This window comes from Terrapene carolina, unplaced genomic scaffold, assembly GCF_002925995.2.
Source record: "Terrapene carolina triunguis isolate 2854851 unplaced genomic scaffold, T_m_triunguis-2.0 Scaffold33392, whole genome shotgun sequence".
Classification (NCBI taxonomy): domain Eukaryota; kingdom Metazoa; phylum Chordata; order Testudines; family Emydidae; genus Terrapene; species Terrapene triunguis.
The window spans coordinates 1,362,266-1,380,740 of record NW_020697743.1 but is presented as its reverse complement, the minus strand read 5'-3'; the positions used below and the strand labels follow the sequence as shown (position 1 = coordinate 1,380,740).

The following is an 18,475-nucleotide window of genomic DNA, read 5'->3' as shown; positions in this document are numbered from 1 at the left end:
CTCCTACCGCTCCCGCGGCACCGAGCGTTCTTCAACGGCCTCGGCACGCGTCCACCCACCCTCGGCACGTGCCGTCCCGCTGGAGCACATATTGCCATCCTGTGCTCAGCCAAATCAATGGCAAGGGACTCCGTGGCAAGGACAATGGTGCCAGTGGACCTGGTGGCCATCGGTGCCAGCCCAAGCGGAGGCCCGTTCGGTTGCCGGAGCGTCCCGGGCTCCATCAGCCTCCTCCGGCCGCCCACGAGACAAATCGGCGGGCCACAAGTCGGCAGACACGCGCCTGGACTCTGACCTCGGTATCGACGCCCCGGCACCGACCAAGGTGCCCGGCTCCGTACGGGCCATCTCCCCGGTACCGGACGACACCATAGCTGCGCCTCCGCCTTCGGTCCCGCAGGAGGACTTCAAGGCGCACCAGGACCTGCTAAAGCAGGTGGCTTCCAAGCTACAGCTGCAGGCCGAGGAGGTGGAGGGTCCGTCCGATTCCCTCTTTAACGTCCTGTCTCCCTCGGCACTGGGTTGCGTGGCCCTGCCTCTGCTCCAGGGGTATTGCCAACATTTCAAACTCCCTGTGGCAAACCTCCGTCTCCTTGGCCCCAATCTCGAAAAAGGCCGAGAGAAACTACTTTGTGCCGGCGAAGGACCATGAATACCTGTATTCACACCTGGCACCCAACTCACTCATCGTGGAATCAGTAAACCACAGAGAGCGTCAGGGCCAGCCCGCGCCCACCCCAAAAAATAAAGACGCCGGGAGACTGGACTCCTTTGGCAGAACATGTTATTCGTCAGCTAGCTTCCAGCTTCGCGTAGCCAACCACCAGGCCTTACTGAGCAGGTACGACTTTAACCTGTGGGAGTCCCTGCCTAAATTTGAGCCCGTCCTCTCGGACCAGGACAGGAAGGACTTCAAGGCCCTGGTGAAAGAGGGGTCGGCAGCGGCAAAAGCGGCCCTGCAAGCGGCGTCCGATGCGGCGGACACGGCGGCCCACTCGATGGCTTCCTCGATCACCATGCACAGGGCGTCGTGGCTCTTGTTGTCCAGGCTGTCGACGGAGGCACAATCGCTGATGCAGGACCTCCCGTTCGATGGCAAGGCACTCTTCGCGGACCTGACAGACGTCAGGCTGCATGGGATGAAGGATTCCTGCACCACCTTGCAGACCTTGGGCCTCTATGTCCCCCGGCTAAGAACAAGGCCAAATCTGTTCCGGCGGCTCAAACTGTGAGGAGCAGATATGAGCCCCCGTACAAAAGGCCCAAAGACCAGAAGCATCGGTCTCAGAGGCAGTCCCGCTGTGCTCCGCAGCCTGGTCCCTCTAAGGGCAAGAGGCAAGGGAAGAGGCGGTTTTGACTATCTGCAGGGAGGCACCGGGCCTGTTGCCAGGGAGACCCCCCCCCCCCCCCCCGATTAATAAAGTTTGTGTTCTGCAACCGATTGTCTGCCTTCCTCAGGGCGTGGTCCCGCATTACTTCGGACCAATGGGTCCTCAGTACTATCTCCAAGGGCTACGTGTTGCAGTTCAGCTCACCCCCGCCAAATCACCTGCCATCCACGATGGCCCCGGGGGACCCGGAACATGTCCGCCTCCTGCGTCAGGAGGTGGAACGTTTGCTCCACCTAGAGGCGGTGGAAAGGGTATCGGTTCAGTTCCAGGGCAAAGGAACTCCCGGTACTTCCTGATCCCGAAGACGAAAGGGGGCCTCAGGCCTATTCTGGACCTGCGCGACCTGAACAGATTTCTAACCTGTTCCAAGTTCCGCATGGTGTCCCTGGCCTCTATTATCCCCTCCCTGGACCCGGGGGACTGGTACGCGGCCCTGGATCTCCAGGACGCGTACTTTCATGTCCATATTTTCGAGGGACACAGATGCTTCCTCCGATTCATGGTGGGGATGGACCATTACCAATTCACGGTCCTCCCCTTTGGCCTATCCACAGCTCCCAGGGTCTTCACGAAATGTATGTCGGTGGTAGCGGCGTACCTCAGGCGGGAGGGTGTACAAATCTTCCCTTACCTGGACGACTCGCTCTTCAAGGGGGAGTCTCGTTTCGAAGTGGAGTCCTATGTGGAGCTGCTCCCCTCGACATGCGCCAATCTAGGCCTGGTCGTGAAGAGACCAAATCGACATTAGTGCCCGTTCAGCGCATAGAGTTCATTGGGGCCCTGCTGGACTCCTCCAGGGCCACAGCCTCTCTCCCCCTGGACAGGTTCAAGACCCTAAGAGGTCTCATCGCCTCGGTCACGGCCTTCCCGGTGACCACGGCGAGGGCCTGTCTTCAGATTCTGGGACACATGGCGGCATGCACTTACGTGGTCCACCATGCCAGGCTCCGTATGAGGCCCCTCCAATTATGGCTGGCCTCCCAGTTCTCCCAAGCTCCGGACGGTCTGGACAAGGTTCTCACAGTCCTGTCCCCGATACTCGCTTCCCTCCTATGGTGGTCCTGCCCGAGCAATATGTTGCAAGGGATTCCCTTCAGGGAGGCCAACCCGTCCATAGACCTGATGTCCGACGCTTCGGACCTGGGCTGGGGAGCCCACACGGGGGACGTGCAAACCCAGGGAATGTGGTCGGCCCTGGACTTGCCCCTTCACGTAAACGTCAAGGAGCTCAGGGCTGTTTGGTTGGTGTGCATGGCGTTTCTCGCGCACCTCCGCAGCAAGGTGGTCAGAGTCCTCACGGACAACACCGCCGCCATGTACTGTATCAACAGGCAAGGCGGGACTCGCTCCCTAGCCCTCTGCCAAGAAGCCCTAAACCTATGGGAGTTCTGCATAGCCCACGATATCTCCCTGAGGGCGGCTCACCTCCCGGGCATCTGCAATACGCAGGCAGACTGCCTCAGCAGGGTCTTCTCCCCCCAGTACGAGTGGTCGCTCCACTCGGAGGTCGCTCACCGGCTCTTCCAAGAGTGGGGAGCTCCCCAGATCGACCTGTTTGCAAATCGTCAGAACCGGCGTTGCCCTCGGTTCTGCTCCAGGGGAGGGGTGGGGGAAGGCGCGATCTCCGACGTGTTCCTCCTGAGCTGGTCAGGCCAGCTCCTCTATGCCTTTCCCCCATTACCCTCATCGCCAAGGTCCTTCAGAAGGTGAAAGCGAATAGGGCGAGAGTCATTCTCATAGCCCTGGCGTGGGCCCACCAGCACTGGTACGGGCCCCTCCTACGCCTCTTAGCGGCCTCCCTGAGGGCGCTGCCGCTCTGCCCGGACCTCCTCTCCCAGGACGGGGGCGCCTCCTCCATCCCAATCTGACCGCACTTCACCTGACAGCGTGGCTGCTCCGTGGCTGAATGAGGAGGAGAAGCGGTGTTTGGAGCAGGTAAGGCGAGTCCTCCTGGAAAGCAGGAAGTTGTCCACGCGTCAGTCCAAGTTCGCCAGGTGGGCGAGTGAGTGGGGAGTGTCCCCTTCCGCCCCTTCCAGTTTATCCTGGACTACCTCTTATCCCTCAGGGCCCAGGGACTGGCACCTGCCTCGGTCAGGGTGCACCTGGCGGCCATATCGGCCTTTCACCCGCTGGTGCAAGGCCACTTGGTCTTCTCCCATTCGATGATCTCCCGTTTCCTGAAGGGCCTTGACCGTTCGTTCCCGTACGCTAGGCCCCCCGTGCTGCAATGGGACCTCAACCTGGTCTTGTCCCGGCTCACGGGACCCCCCTTTGAGCCCCTGGCCACGTGTTCCTGGTCACACCTCTCGTGGAAGGTGGCCTTCCTAGTGGACATCTCGTCGGCCTGATGTGTCTCGGAGCTCAGGGCCTTAACCTCAGAACCTCCCTATACAGTTTTCCATAGGGATAAAGTCCAGCTCCGCCCACACCTGACATTCCTCCCAAAGGTGGTCTCCGCCATTCATGTGGAGCAGAGCATCTTCCTCCCCGTGCTCTGTCCCAAGCCCCACTCCTCTAGCGAGGAACGCCGCCTCCACACGCTCGATGTGCGTAGGGCGTTGGCTTTTTATCTGGATCGGACTAAGCCGTTCCGGAAATCCGCTCAACTCTTTATTGCCTCGGCCGAGCGAGCAAAGGGGCAACCCATCTCCACCCAGTGGCTTTCCCGCTGGATCACCTCGTGCATACGCACGTGTTATGATTTGGCAGGGATTCCCCCGCCACCGATTGTAAGGGCACGCTGTACGAGGGCTCAGGCCTCATCAGCTGCCTACGTCACCCATGTCCCCATCCAGGACATTTGTAGGGCGGCCACGTGGGCCTCAGTTCACACATTTACTTCGCGTTACGCGATCGTCTCCCAGTCTAGGGATGACGCCGGGTTCGGCCGGGCGGTACTTCGTCTCGAACCATCATGAACTCCTACCCACCTCCAACAGATATTGCTTGGAATCACCTACTGTGGAATACACAGGAGCAATCACTCAAAGAAGAAAGGACAGTTACCTGTTCCGTAACTGGCGTTCTTCGAGATGTGTTGCTCCTGTCTATTCCACACCCCGCACTCCTTCCCCTCTGTCGGAGTTATCCAGCAAGAAGGAACCGAGTGTGGGGGGAGCCCGTAGCTCCCCATATAGCGCGATATACAGGCACCACTCCAGGGGTCGCAGCGGTGCTCCCCCACTACGGATGCTGCTAAGGGAAAAACTTCCGGCACCGGTGCACATGGCGAGCATGCACACCTACTGTGGAATAGACAGGAGCAACACATCTCGAAGAACGCCAGTTACGGAACAGGTAACTGTCCTTTTTGTCCAAAAGATAAGACATTTTTTGGCATATAAGTTATGCAGTCATGGCTCATCCACAAGGCTTCGCAGTATTTTACAGAAAAAATAACTGTTTTAGTTACTCTGTTTTTTTTTTTAAACTATTACTCATAATCATGAGTTAACCTGAAGTTACCAAATATACTGCATAATTGTTAAATGGTAGAACTATTTTAATCTTCTAGGTCATTTTCTCCTTTTTTTTTAAAAGAAAGAAAAAGACATAAGCTTAAAATGACATATTTTTTAAATTTATTCTTTTGTGGGAAATAGGAAAGAGGAGGCAAGTCATCACTGTGTGGGTTCATAAGAGAAAAAGCTGGCATCTTTGACCCACTAATAATGAGTGTTACAGCTTCCCATGATGTCTAACTGGAAAGAAACTTATCTGAGGCATATCCATACCTGAAGTGTTCATGGACAGAGATACTCTAGGACAGTGGTTCTCAACCAGGGATACACGTACCCCTGGGGTTACGCAGAGGTCTTCCAGGGAGTACTCAACTCATCTAGATCAGAGTTTCTCAAGCTGGGGGTTGCCGGATGGGTTTAGGATGGTCACCTCCGGCGTTAGGGGGTGGCAAGCAAGACAGTTGCCTGGAACCCCACATAACTGGGGGCCCCATGAAGCTAAGTTAAATGCTTCAGCCCCAGGCAGTGGGACTCGGGCTTCAAATAAGGTTCACAAGAGAAAAAGAGGCTCAAGTATCACACACCAATTGATGTATTTTATAATTATATGGTAAAAATGTAAAAGTCAGCAATTTTTCAGTAATCGTGTGCTGTGACACTTTCGTATGTTTGTCTGATTTTTGTAAACAAGTAGCTTTTAAGTGAGGTGAAACTTGGGGTACGCAGGACAAATTAGACTCCCTTAAAGGGGTACAGTAGTCTGGAAAGGTTGAGAACCACTGCTGTAGGGAACAGCAGACGAGTACGGCCAAAATCTCTCTAAAGGCTGTTGTAGACTTTGAATAAATTAATGTGGCTTTGCATCTCTTATGTAAGTGGGCCAATACTGGTGGGCACAAAATGTGGGTCTCAGACTTTGGAATGAATTGAAGTGTCAGTATATTTAAAATTAAATAAACTCTCTGAAAAATAAGCTCTAAAAGAGAGACAAAAATCATAGACATAATTATTCACTCCCTTTGAAAAGTAAAATTTCTATCTTGTTTTCTAGGCTGGTAAATCAGAGACTTCTGGAGGTGCAGTCACAGGTTGAAGAATTGCAGAAATCTTTGCAGGAGCAAGGTTCAAAAGCTGAAGATGTAAGTAGAAGTGTACATCATACCTATATTCAAGTTCCCACAGTTATCCTAACTTACCCTTTATGTGATACCAGCTACATATTATATCACAAAGAAATAGTCCAGATGCGGATTTCTGACAGCTTTTCATTCTCCCAAGTTCAGATTTCAGCAACGTGGCCTAAAATTAAACTATGCCTACTTCTTGTAAAGTGAGACTCTTGTCTAAAACAAATAAATATAAACAAATTATCATGTGTAGAAAAGTGAAGTGCATTCCCTGTCTTGTCATCTTTAGTGTCCCTGTTCCTTTGGTAAATTCAACATTGTTTACGGTTCTGTTTGTACTCTGTAGATTAGTGAGATTTAGAAAATCAAGGCCACACTATGTAAATTCACCACTCTCAGTACCATTTAGTAAAATATACCGTGGTTTTTGTTTGTTTTGTGTTATTTTCCTGAAGCAAAGTCCTTCCTTACCAAAGAAAACCCAGGAATTGCTGTTATAAATGTACCTGCATAGTGCAAATTAGGGTTGAGATTTTACACATGCCAGAGCCAAGAAATTCAAATGATCAACCCTCTTACTAATGCAGTATTGTCCCTCCGTGCATGCCTTGATAAACCTGACTGCCTTTTTAATGCAGTGTGGGGAAAAGGTACAGTTGCTGTGGAGCCATAGCTTAAAATTCTCCATTGAGAATTCTTTTTGGAGATCTCCACTTTTGAGAGCACATGCTTTAAAAGCCACAAGCTCCAGAGCTGTCTAGAAAGCAGTAACCTTTGGGGTTGTGTGTATGCTCTCTTGCATATCCAAATGTATATTGCTTTCTAACCCATAGTCGCAAGTCTTCAAGCTGTTGCTTTCTTCTTCACTGTTATTGTTTTAAAGCAGACTTAGGGCAGGTCTACACCACGGGGCTAAGTAGACCTAAGTTATGCAACTCCAGATATGTACCTTAAGACGACTTATTGCAGCGTCTACACGGCTCTGGGTCGACGGGAGAAACTCTCCCATCGACTTATCTTATGCTTCTCGTTCCAGTGGAGTACCGGAGTCAACGGGAGAGTGATTGGTGGTCAATTTAGCAGGTCTTCACTAGACCTGCTAAATTGACCCCCGGTGGATCGATCGCCGCAGCGTCGGTCCACTGTAAGTGGAGACAAGCCCTTTGTGAAACCAGTGCAAATTTTTATGTCGCTGCTTATTTTGCTTTGAATTTCTTATGTTAATTTAGCTTAATCTAATTTTTACCAGTGTAAACTACACCAAAATAAACCATACTTACCTATCATTAGTTATAGGTTTCATATATAGAATAATTTTTTTTAAAATAAGTAGTGTAGATAATTTATTTTGAAGGTAGGTCTGTGCCATTATGTGGTTCGAAGACCTACTCTGTGCCCTCGGTTACGTGGATCAAAGCCAAAATTTTTCTTGGTGGACCTGGAAAATTGGAAGATCAGTATTGTAAACCATGCGGAAATGTGTGATGTTTTTTAGTTGTTATTATTGTTTGTTGTAAGTTTAAGTAGTTCCATTGCCTGTCCCATAAAGCAGTAAAAATATTGTTTATTTCTGAAGTCAGGCACTTGTGCAAACCCAGTACATGCACTCCTAACATGTGATCCACATGGAGACAGAAATAGTTCATTTTGAGGGTGCAGGGCAAAACAGAATTACCTGGGAATTTTTTTCCGTTGTTTCTTTATACAGGTAAGAAATCACTGGCAAAGCAGTTTTCTTTCCCTAATATTTTTTGAGATAGAGATAAATTAGTTATTAAATGTTTTGTTTTTTTTAAATCCACCTCCTGAATATTTTTGCCAGAGTTTTTTTTATGATAATTGTGTACAGGTGTTTCAGATTACAAATGCTTTTTGTGTAATGACAGTAGGATAAAACTGACTTCTAATTACCTTTGAGTATTTATCATAAATGAATAAACTGTTTCCCACATGGGAGAAAAAGGCAAAACAGCTGGTGGGAGTTTGCTAGCTGCTGTAGGGAGATTTCTGTTATTGTGGATGAAGGTTTTGAGCAGGGCTAATGGCAAACAATTGTGAAACTTTCAAAAAATTAAGAGGATGATGTCAATGTCAATTATTTTTAAATGGAGAAAATGAATTTTTCCTCCTATTCAGTATAGTAATCGTAAGGGTTACTTGTAACAACAATAGGTACAACATTTTGAGACAGAAATGTGTTTTTCAACTTGGCAATGCCCTTTAAAAGGGTTTGCTATACATTTTTGTAGCACATCACTTCTTTACGTAGTTATTTAACTCAAATATATTCGTTACTGTCCCTGAAAACTTTATATAGTGCTGTAGGTATATGCAGCAATCTAGAATGGGTAAAATGTGCCATATAAATATCAGCTTCACTACAGTGCAATACAGAACTCAAGCATAGGATGCATAATGCATCCTTTTGCCTAATCTTCCATCACTGATAAAGTACAACTCAGTTCTCACCTTTGCACCTCTTCTTGTTATTGTTTATATTGTATCTATCCAAATGAGATTACATGTCCTTTACAGTAGAAACCTATCTTAATTGTGTTTCTAAAGCACAATTCACATCTTTGTTGTTGCGCAAGTAATAAAAATAAAAGCAAGTGCATGCAGGCAAAATCAACTCAGTCAAACGGCCACTTGTGGTCTCTACATAACTGATCAGAGCACTAAGTGGGACACCCAGATTTGAATCTTGGTTTAGTCTTCTACTCCCAAGACCTGAAGGAGACTAGACACTACTAATGGCTTGATCCTTCCTCTTTGAAATCAATGGGAATAATTGAATCCTAAGTGTCCAGGGATAAAATACCTTGTGACTATACCATATCTCCTTTCCCAGGTGATATATACAACAGTTTGTAACAGTTGTTTAAAGGAGCCATTTGCCTGTCTTCCATTACAGTTGGTACAGAGACTGCGAAAGTAAAAGGAAAAATTCCAAGGATGAAGGAACCAAAAACCACACAGGGTTGGATCCTTAGTTGGTGTAAATTGTTGTAACGCCATTGAAGTTGGATTTTCACCAATTTGTACCACTTGAACAGCTGGCCCACACAACCTTTTGCCAGAATAGGAAGCATATCAAGAAAGTCCTACTCTGAAATAATCAGAGCCTATCCTCAGAGACAAGGAAGAGAGTGAGTGTAAAAACAGTATTTTAAAATGCTTAGCCCAGCTGAGAGTTTTTCTTGGACTGCACTTAAATGGTCCATATTTGGCTGTGTAGTTAATCCCCTGTTGAGGGGAATTTGGAGGTAGAGCAGCGACTTCATCATTGTACCTTTGCTGGTTATTATTATTTGAATTGCAGTAGTGCCTAGTGGCCGCAGTCAAGGACTAGGACCCCATTGTGCCAGGCGCTGTACAAGCAGAACAAAAAGGTGGTCTCTTCCCCAAAGAGCTGACATTGTTTGGCTTGTATAGAATGATAATCAGTGTGAATGGAAAATAGAAATGCAGATTAATTTGACGTGAGATGCTCTGCTCAAAGTCACCCTCCCCAAAATAAATATTTTTCTACATCATGGCCCACAGGCCCATCCAACAGACTATGTCTTGTTTGACTGTTTTGTCACATCATGGGCACACCTTCAAAATGACTCTTAAAAACAGCAACTACTCTCCTATGAAATTCTAGTTTGAGTATGCTGGTTCACGTATTTGCTTCTTTACTACTTTTATATTGTTTGTTTTTAGTGTGGAGGCAGAAAAGCATTCATCGGGTACGTCTAGACTGCAAATAAAAACCCACAGCAGGCCTGTGACAGCTGACTCGGGCTCGCAGCGCCCGGACTGTGGGGCTGTTTCATTGCAGTGTAGACTTCCAGACACAGGCTGCAGCTGGAACGGGCCAGCCCCGGGTGTCAGACTGCAGTGTAGACATACCCACACAGTTGAATGCAGTATGGATAATTTGTGCTAGCTTTCTAAAAGTCCCCAGAAAATGAGACAGGATAATGAAACGACTAAGTACAGAGAGGAAGGGAAAATGTGCATATATTTCCCCCCCTCCCCTTTCCCCCAATGAATAGTTTTAACTTTTTCTGTTCATGAGTTAAATAGTTTCTTCTCTTGGCTGCTGTTTTTGCTTCATACTAATATGTTCTCTCTGTCTCTTGGCATGGGTTTCTGCTCAAGGCTATTGTGAGTATGGCTTTCTGTTTCCTTAACACTATCATGTTTTAGGCATTGATAAAAAATGAGATGCTTAAATATGTAAAGTGACATTTTGTCACAAATGAAAACTTATTTTGAAGCTTTAAAAAAAAAAAGTTTATCCAGCTGTGACTTAACCACGAGGTATAGCTTAGGACACCACGGGTGTGAGATATTTGTGCATTTGTAGTCAAACAATAAAGACATGAGAACAAAGAACAGGGAGAAAAACCATTGAGGCTGAATTCCTGGCCCTACTGAAATCAGTGGTGAAATTTCCACAGTTGGGGCCAGGGTTTTAGACTTAATCTGATGTTTCTTTAATGCTTTAGTAGTGCAACTCTTCAGGAAAGCTTGCCGCACTGTCTTTTAGTTTCAGATAAAGAAGTTTGGATTAACCTGCAAGCATACCAGAGCATGGAGAAAAGAAAACAAATGAAATAGAATTGTTTTTCTAATAAATTGATCTATTCAGTATTGATCCAATTTCAGAGAAATGTTTGTAAAGCATCCTAACTTCAGTATGATCATATAACTGTCAAGGGAAGGATAATTACTACAGTACCATAGAGAACTGCTGTCAATGTTTGGTATAAACAGAATGCAATGAAAATATGGCAGCTTTGGTATAAATGTAAAATTATGTATTTCACCGTAACTGATATAATCTCAAGTTCCACAATGTTTTAAAATAATTAACACACTTAACTTTCTATTTTAGTCAGTTCTTCTGAAAAAGAAGCTTGAAGAACATCTGTAAGTAATAAAACTTTCCAGTATTTTTTTTGTAATAATGAAATAAAAATACTGACTTTCTGTACACTGGAGAATGCTTAGCCAGTGGCGGGAAGGTAGTCACTCATTAATGATTTGGAAGATATATAAGCAACAGAAGTGTAGACAGCTAAATATACCTAAGGAAGCCATTATTCAAGTATTATTTACATCTTATAGAGAAAAATAATTAAGGAAGAATAATGATTTTGTGGTATTAGAAAAATTTGATTTAAAATTTTGTAAAGCTTAAATCAAGAGGAATAGTTCATGTTGCCCTGAAGAAAGCACTTTAATATAAACAATATTTACTTGTCCACTCTGAAGTATACATTATAGCAGTGGTTCTCAACCAGGGGCATATGTACCCCTGGGGGAATGCAGAGGTCTTCCAGGTGGTACTTCAACTCATCTAGATACTTGCCTAGTTTTACAACAGGAAACATAAAAAGCACTGGCGATGTCATTACAAACTAAGATTTCATACAGATGATGACTTGTTTATACTGCTCTATATACTATACACTGAAATGTAAGTCCAATATTTATATTCCAATTGATTTATTTTATAATTATATGGTAAAAATGAGAAAGTCAGCAATTTTTCAGTAACAGTGTGCTGTGACACTTTTGTATTTTTATGTCTGATTTTGTAGTAGTTTTTAAGTGAGGTGAAACTTGCGGGTACACAAGACAAATCAGACTCCTGCAAGGGGTACAGTACTCTGGAAAGGTTGAGAGCCACTGCATTATATAATAAAAGATAAGGTAGGTGAGGTAATAGCTTTTATTGTACCAGCTTGTGTTGGTGGAAGGTACAAGCTTTCAAGCACAGTTCTCTTCTTTATGTGTGGGGAAGGAAGAAGAGTGTCTGGGCTCAATACAAGCTGGGACAGATTGTTAAGCAGAAGGGGTAATGCATTTGGGAGCGGTCACTTTAAATGAAGTAGGATGAGGGGTTCAGGGCAGGGGAGTGTGGGCTCTAGGGCAGGGCCCGGGATGAGGGATTTGGTGTGCAGGCTGTCCCGGGGCTATGGCGGAGGGACAGAACTCCCCACAGCTCTCTCTCGCCACAGCAGCACCTGGGCTGGGGGGGAGAGGCGCCTTTCCACACTGCAGCAGCTCTGGCACTGGGGCCACAGGATAGGCGCCTTTCCCCCGGCCGCAGCAGGTCTGGGGCTAGGCTGGGGGAGGGGAAAAGGGAGGGGTACCTCTTCCCCAGCTGCGGCAGGTCCAGGCTGGGTTGGTGCCAGGAGAGGGATGCCTCTCTCCCAGCCGTGGCAGGTCCAGGGCTGGGGAGAGGCATCTCTCCCTGCTGCAGCCCTGAGCACCAGCACGGCGCTTAATAGGCTGCTCCAGGGCCGCGCAGCTTACAGGGAACTCTAGCCTGCAGAAACTCCACGTTAACAACCTCCCCCTGAATACCATGGATGTCACCTCCCTATACACCAACATCCCTCACCATGACAGCATTGCTGCCTACCTCAAATACCAACAAGATAATGGACAATGCTTGGAAATCCACCCAAAACACATCCATGTCATCTTCACCCACAACAATTCCATGGGGGGGGAGGGATAGCTCAGTGGTTTGAGCATTGGCCTGCTAAACCCAGGGTTGTGAGTTCAATCCTTGAGGGGGCCACTTAGGGATCTGGGGCAAAATCAGTACTTGGTCCTGCTAGTGAAGGCAGGGGGCTGGACTCGATGACCTTTCAAGGTCCCTTCCAGCTCTAGGAGATGGGATATCTCCATTAATTTAATTTAATTTAATTTAACAATGAACACTTCGGCCAAACCATGGGAACAGCCATGGGTACTAGAATTGGCTTCCCAATACGCCACCCTCTTCATTGGCCACTTCGAGGAAAAATATCTGGAAAAATGCACCATGAAACCAATGATATAACTGCGATACATAGATGACATTTCCATCATCTAGACAGAAGTCCTAAACTCCCTCATAGATTTCCACCACAACTTCAACCACCACCACCTAACCATCAAACTATCTCTAGAACACTCTCTTGACTTTCTGGACACCACAATTAGTTCAAACAATGGAATCCTACAAATGACCATATACAAGAAATTCATTGATCACCACACTTACCTCCACAGATCCAGCAACCACCCAGACATAACAAAAAATCTGTTATCTGCAGCCAGGCACTCATATACCACTGACTTTGCTCAGAAGAAAGAGTCTGGGTTACACAACTAAACACACTATAATCTGCTTTCACTAAACAAATACACTCCACCAGAGAAGTAGATCACATAATGGAATGAGCCTCCCAAATATCCCAAGAGAACCTGCTTTAGTACAGAAAAAAACACACTGACTGCACATCCCTAGTTGTCACCTACCACCATACTGGAACCCATACGGGGTATCTTCAAACAGTTACAACCCATATTTGATAGGGACTACATCCTGAAAGAAATGTTTCCTGAACCCCTTCTTCTGGCCTTCAAACTACCCCCAGCCTTGTGAAGTTCATCATCAGAAGCAGCTCCCCACAGACCAGAACGCACCAACTAACAGCGGCACCAGACCCTGCCAGAAAAACAGATGCAAAACCTGCAGACACACAGCAGGGGAGATATCATACCCCCCATAACATAGCTTTCAAGATTCATGGATCCTGTGCATGCTTATCAGAACAGATGGTGTACCTTATCCAGTGCATCGAATACCTAATAAGTATGTGGGTGAAACCAGATGTTGACTACGCTCTTCAGTGGACTCTCACAGGAAAATGTTAAAAAAACCTAATATCTGTGGACGTACACTTTTCACAAAGTGATCACTCCATATCTGATCTTTCAATACTTGTCCTCAAAGGAAACCTGCACAACACCTTCAAAAGGTGAGCCTGGGAACTTAAAATCAGAACTCTGCTGAACACCAAAAACCATTAACTTAACAGGGACAGTGATTTTATGACTCTCTACAACAAACTGTAACATAGCACACTGCCTACTACCCTTCATGCATAACCAATCTAACTCCCAGTTGCCTACTTCATTTCAAGTGACCACCTCCAAAAGTCATTACCCCATCTGCTTTAACAGTCTGTCTCAACTTCTATTTAACTCAAATACTCTGCTTCCTTCTCCAGAGCAGAAGAAGAGCTCTGTGTAGCTCAAAAGCTTGTACCTACCACAAACACAACTTGGTCCAATAAAAGATATTACCCTCCCCTACCTTGTCTCTCCCATATCCTGGGACCAACAGGGTTACAACACGACAAACAGAATAAAAGATAACATCTTAATAAATGTGATCATTTTGTTTTACCATTTATGCACTTGTCTTAATTTTACACTTTTCTGAACTGCAGTTGTTACCTAAAGTTCTTCTTCGAGTGGTGGTCCCTATATGTATTCCATACGTATATGTGCATGCACACTATGTGCCTGAATCCAGAAGTGTTTCTAGCAGTATCCGTTGACCCACACGTACGTAGTGCGTCCCCTTGTGTTCCAGGCAAGGATATAATAAGGTGTGCAGGCCGATGTCTCTTCAGTTCCCTCTTACCGCCGCGTGGCCCGAGTCAGAACCCCTATTCCTTCACACAGGATTCTCTCTCAACCACAAATGGGAGTTACATAATGCCACACTCCGATACTTCTTCCACAAATGGGACATCTGGTGATGGGACCTGTTTGCTACTCGTGAGAACTTAAAGCTGCCCCTTTATTGTTCCAGAGGGGCCATGGGAGACGACTCGCAGGGCAATGCTCTTCTCCTCCCCTGGACAAGCGACCTCCACTACGTCTTTCCCCCCATTCCCCTCCTCCCACAAGTGTTACGCAAGATCCACCAGCACCGAGCTACCATAATACTCATAGCCTCATTCTGGCCCCGTCATTTTTGGTTCACGGATCTCCTCAGACTCTCCACCCACACACCACTCTGCCTCCAAACACTCCTGGATCTCCTCATACAGGATCAGTGCCAGCACCCCAATCCGGGCCCTCTTTGCCTCTCGGCCTGGTTTTTGGATGCGGCTCAACTGTAGACAGAGCACACCAGTGCGACACATTCTTAACCAAAGTAGGGAGGGCATCCACTTGGGCCTGCTTCCAAGCTAAATGACAACACTTCACCGTATGGGCTCACTGTCATCACCACCCAACAGTGCGATATCTATACCTATCATCCTCAGCCACCTTCTCGATCTCAAAACATCAGGTCTTGCCCTCAGCTGTTTATAGGTCCACCTGGCAGCGCTTCATGTCTTTCTCCTCCTCCTCTCCTCCCCCTGCCCCCTGTGGATGGCGCTTCCATGTTTCACACCTTACTGCTGTCCATTTCATGAAGTGTCTACTCAAAACCTTCCTGCCAGTACTGAAGACCGCCACCACCGTGGGACCTTAATCTCATTCTCTCTGCCCTCACAAAGCACCCTTCAAGCCTCTGGCAACATGCTCCCTCTCCCACCTCTCCATGAAGGCGACATTCTTAGTAGCCATTACCTCAGCTAGACGGGTCAGTGAACTGGTGACCGTGATTTCAGACACACACCCCCACACACACACCGTATTCCACTAGGATAAAGTTTCCTTGTGGCTACACCCTAAATTCCTTCCAAAAGTAGTTTCAGAGTTCCACCTAAATCAGTGCATCCACCTACCTGTTTTCTGCCCCAAACCACATGCCTCCCACTCGGACAGGGTCCTGCACTCCCTCGACGTCTGCCATGTAAGTGCCGGTCTACCTCCACAGGACTCGCTCCTTTCACTCATCGCCAAAACTATTTGTGGCCATTGCCGACCGATCCAACGGCCAAGCCCTCTCCTCCCAATGAATCTCCAAATGGGTCTTCAGGTGCATCCACGAATCCTAAGTATGATCCAACATGCCACCACCAGATGTAGTCACAGCCACTGTACACGAGCACAAGCAGCCACATTGGCCTGCCGCACGGACATCTTGTGGCAAGACATCTGTTGTGCAGCAACCTGGTGCTCTTTCCACTCGTTCACGTCCCACTACACCATTGCACAAGCAGTGGCTATGAACACTGCTGTGGGCCAAGCCATACTGCAGACTGCACTTCCCATCGCATCCTCTCACCCACCTCCACACTGATCACTGCTTCCTACTCACCCACATATGGAATATGTGTAGGGACCATCACTCGAAGAAGAAGAGGAGGAAGTGGTCCCTATTTGTATTCCAATGCCCGCCCACCATCCCCTCTGCTGCAGACCGGCCTGCACAGAGGTAAGGGGATACTGGAAAGGCGTCGACCCGCACAACCTATTATACCCTCGGCTGCAAACACATACGGGTCAGTGGACACTGCTAGAAATACGTCCGGACTCAGGTGCATGGTGCACATGCCACCCAGGTATGGAATACAAATAGGGACCACACTTCTTGAAGAACCTCCAGTTACAGGTAAGTAACCTCCTCATATGATGACCTACTGGGTTACAAGAAGTGTATAGCCTCTCTTTGGGGTGTTGTGGGGGGTTAGCCAGTCTTTAATAATATCATAGCTGTCAAAATTATGTATTACAAGCAGGCTTTGTACAGCTTATTGTAAATTATAAAATAATTGTAGAATTTTGGACTGAGAATGGAGCTTTCTGATGTTACAACTGTGCATATACAGTAATGTTTTTTCTTCTGTTTTTTAAACAGTTCCATTCTTTGTTCATTGATATCACTCAACATGCCCTACTGCCTCACAGCCAAAAGTCAGCTTTGTTATAATTTCCCAGAATTGTAGAACATGGAATTTTTTTATTGCTTAATTTTCATTTGAGATGGAGAAGAGTGTTGGAACAATAATGTATCTTTTCACAATTTGTAACAGGGAGAAGCTGCATGAGGCTAACAATGAAATACAGAGGAAACGAGCTATTATTGAAGATTTGGAACCAAGATATAACAACAGTTGTGAGTTTTCTTCCATTAGAACACACAGTCTTTACATAAAAAAGCTTGTATGTACAAAGGGTCTTTAATAATTAACAGAGAAAACTGTAAAACGTTTTAAAAAAATGCATTGTAAAATCTTAAGTGTTTTATTGATACACAATTATAGGGAAGTCTGACAATGGTAAGCCGATATTAATTCTTGCAGAGGAGAACATCAAGATTTACTGACCCAAAAGATACGGCTAATGTTTATAGAAAGGAAGCAGAGGCCAGAGGAATGTCAAGTTAATACAGTTCTTGATTGGTCATCTTAACCTCAGTTATCTGTTGCTGTTATCTGCAATAGGATCATGTCCCTGGTATCTGTTACGTTAAAAATCCCTCCATGCTTATTAGCTCTCCTGCAATATGCTGCTATGTACTACATGTTGCCTCAACATGTGTTCGGATTGTAGACTGAAATGGTGATGACAGTTGGAGGATCAGAAAAATCATTAGAGTAAATCTTTGGACACTAGTTGGTCAATGAGAATGTGGCTTTGGACAAGTTGGCCAGTTTGGGATTTCACAGCCACACACCAAGGCCCAATTGTAAAGGACTCTAAATGGTATATTGCTTTTTAAAAAAAGGCAAATGTGTACCGCCATTACATTGAGTAGGTTGGAAAAAAAGAAGTGCCCATCATCTTTCAAACAACAACGCCAGCATCTATCTGAAGGTACCAGACAGGCTTTATTCATGAAAGAGTCCTGTAAGATCTACACACTGTATTGTTCTGTATTAGTTTGAGTGGGACATGTTCCTTATTTTTTTATCTTCTATAATATAAAGCATATAGCTGGGGGACTCTGATAATTCAAAGATGTGGAATTGACTAGTCAGACCTTTGTAAACTGTCAGCCTACATAATCCTTATGCCCACTGGGTTTGAGGGGGGATACATTGGTAGGGAAAGGGCACACTTATGCATCTGTGGGAATGGGAGGAAAAATGGGCAGTGGGAGTGAGTGGCAGATGACAGTAAGGAGTTGAAGGAGGAAGTGACATTTTTAAACTGGTTCCCCTTCCCTCCTTCTCCATCATGCACACACGCCGAGAAAAGTCAAGCTGCCATTTCAGCAACAGTTTTCTCTGATTTTTCTAGAGTAAAAGCCAATCTGGGAGTTGTTCAATATTACAGATTTAGTATATTCATACAAGAGAAAAACTTAGTTCAAAAAGAGTTAAAGTAGAAAATGTTTTTCAGCCCGCAAAATAATATTACAGTTTATAAAAATTCCACACCTTAAAAAATGATTAAAAGTCTGGAAATGAAGAATATGGGGATTCAGCAACGTCCCCACTCGCTGAACCTCAATATTAAAGTATCTGACACCTTAAAGGGGCCTGATTTTTAGAGGGCAGGTACTTGGAATTTTTTTCATAAAGATGTCTCAAGTTGAGCACCCAGAATCACTAGCAGCTTTTGAAAATCTTAGCCTAAGCTTTTATTTGGATAGGCCTAAATGCCATTTATGGAACCTTCTCAAGTTTTTGTACTTTGAGAGTTATCCTACTCTGAAGCGTCACAGTAAAAACTGTGGCTGTAATTAAATTCTTTGGGTTCTTTTAACAGGCATGAGTGGAAACAACTGAAAATATCTAGGATTGTTGGG

At 46.2% G+C, this 18,475-nt stretch overlaps 1 protein-coding gene across 1 annotated transcript in view; it reads left to right on the top strand.

The window, feature by feature from the left end:
• Positions 1–18,475, top strand: part of LOC113409450 (protein Hook homolog 3) — a 107,691-nt gene that overhangs the window by 80,575 nt on the left and 8,641 nt on the right. The window contains exons 17-20 of the mRNA XM_026663372.1: positions 5,904–5,991; positions 10,129–10,134; positions 10,868–10,902; positions 16,755–16,837. Coding sequence (XP_026519157.1) covers positions 5,904–5,991; positions 10,129–10,134; positions 10,868–10,902; positions 16,755–16,837 — 212 coding nt within the window. The remainder of the gene's footprint in view (positions 1–5,903; positions 5,992–10,128; positions 10,135–10,867; positions 10,903–16,754; positions 16,838–18,475) is intronic.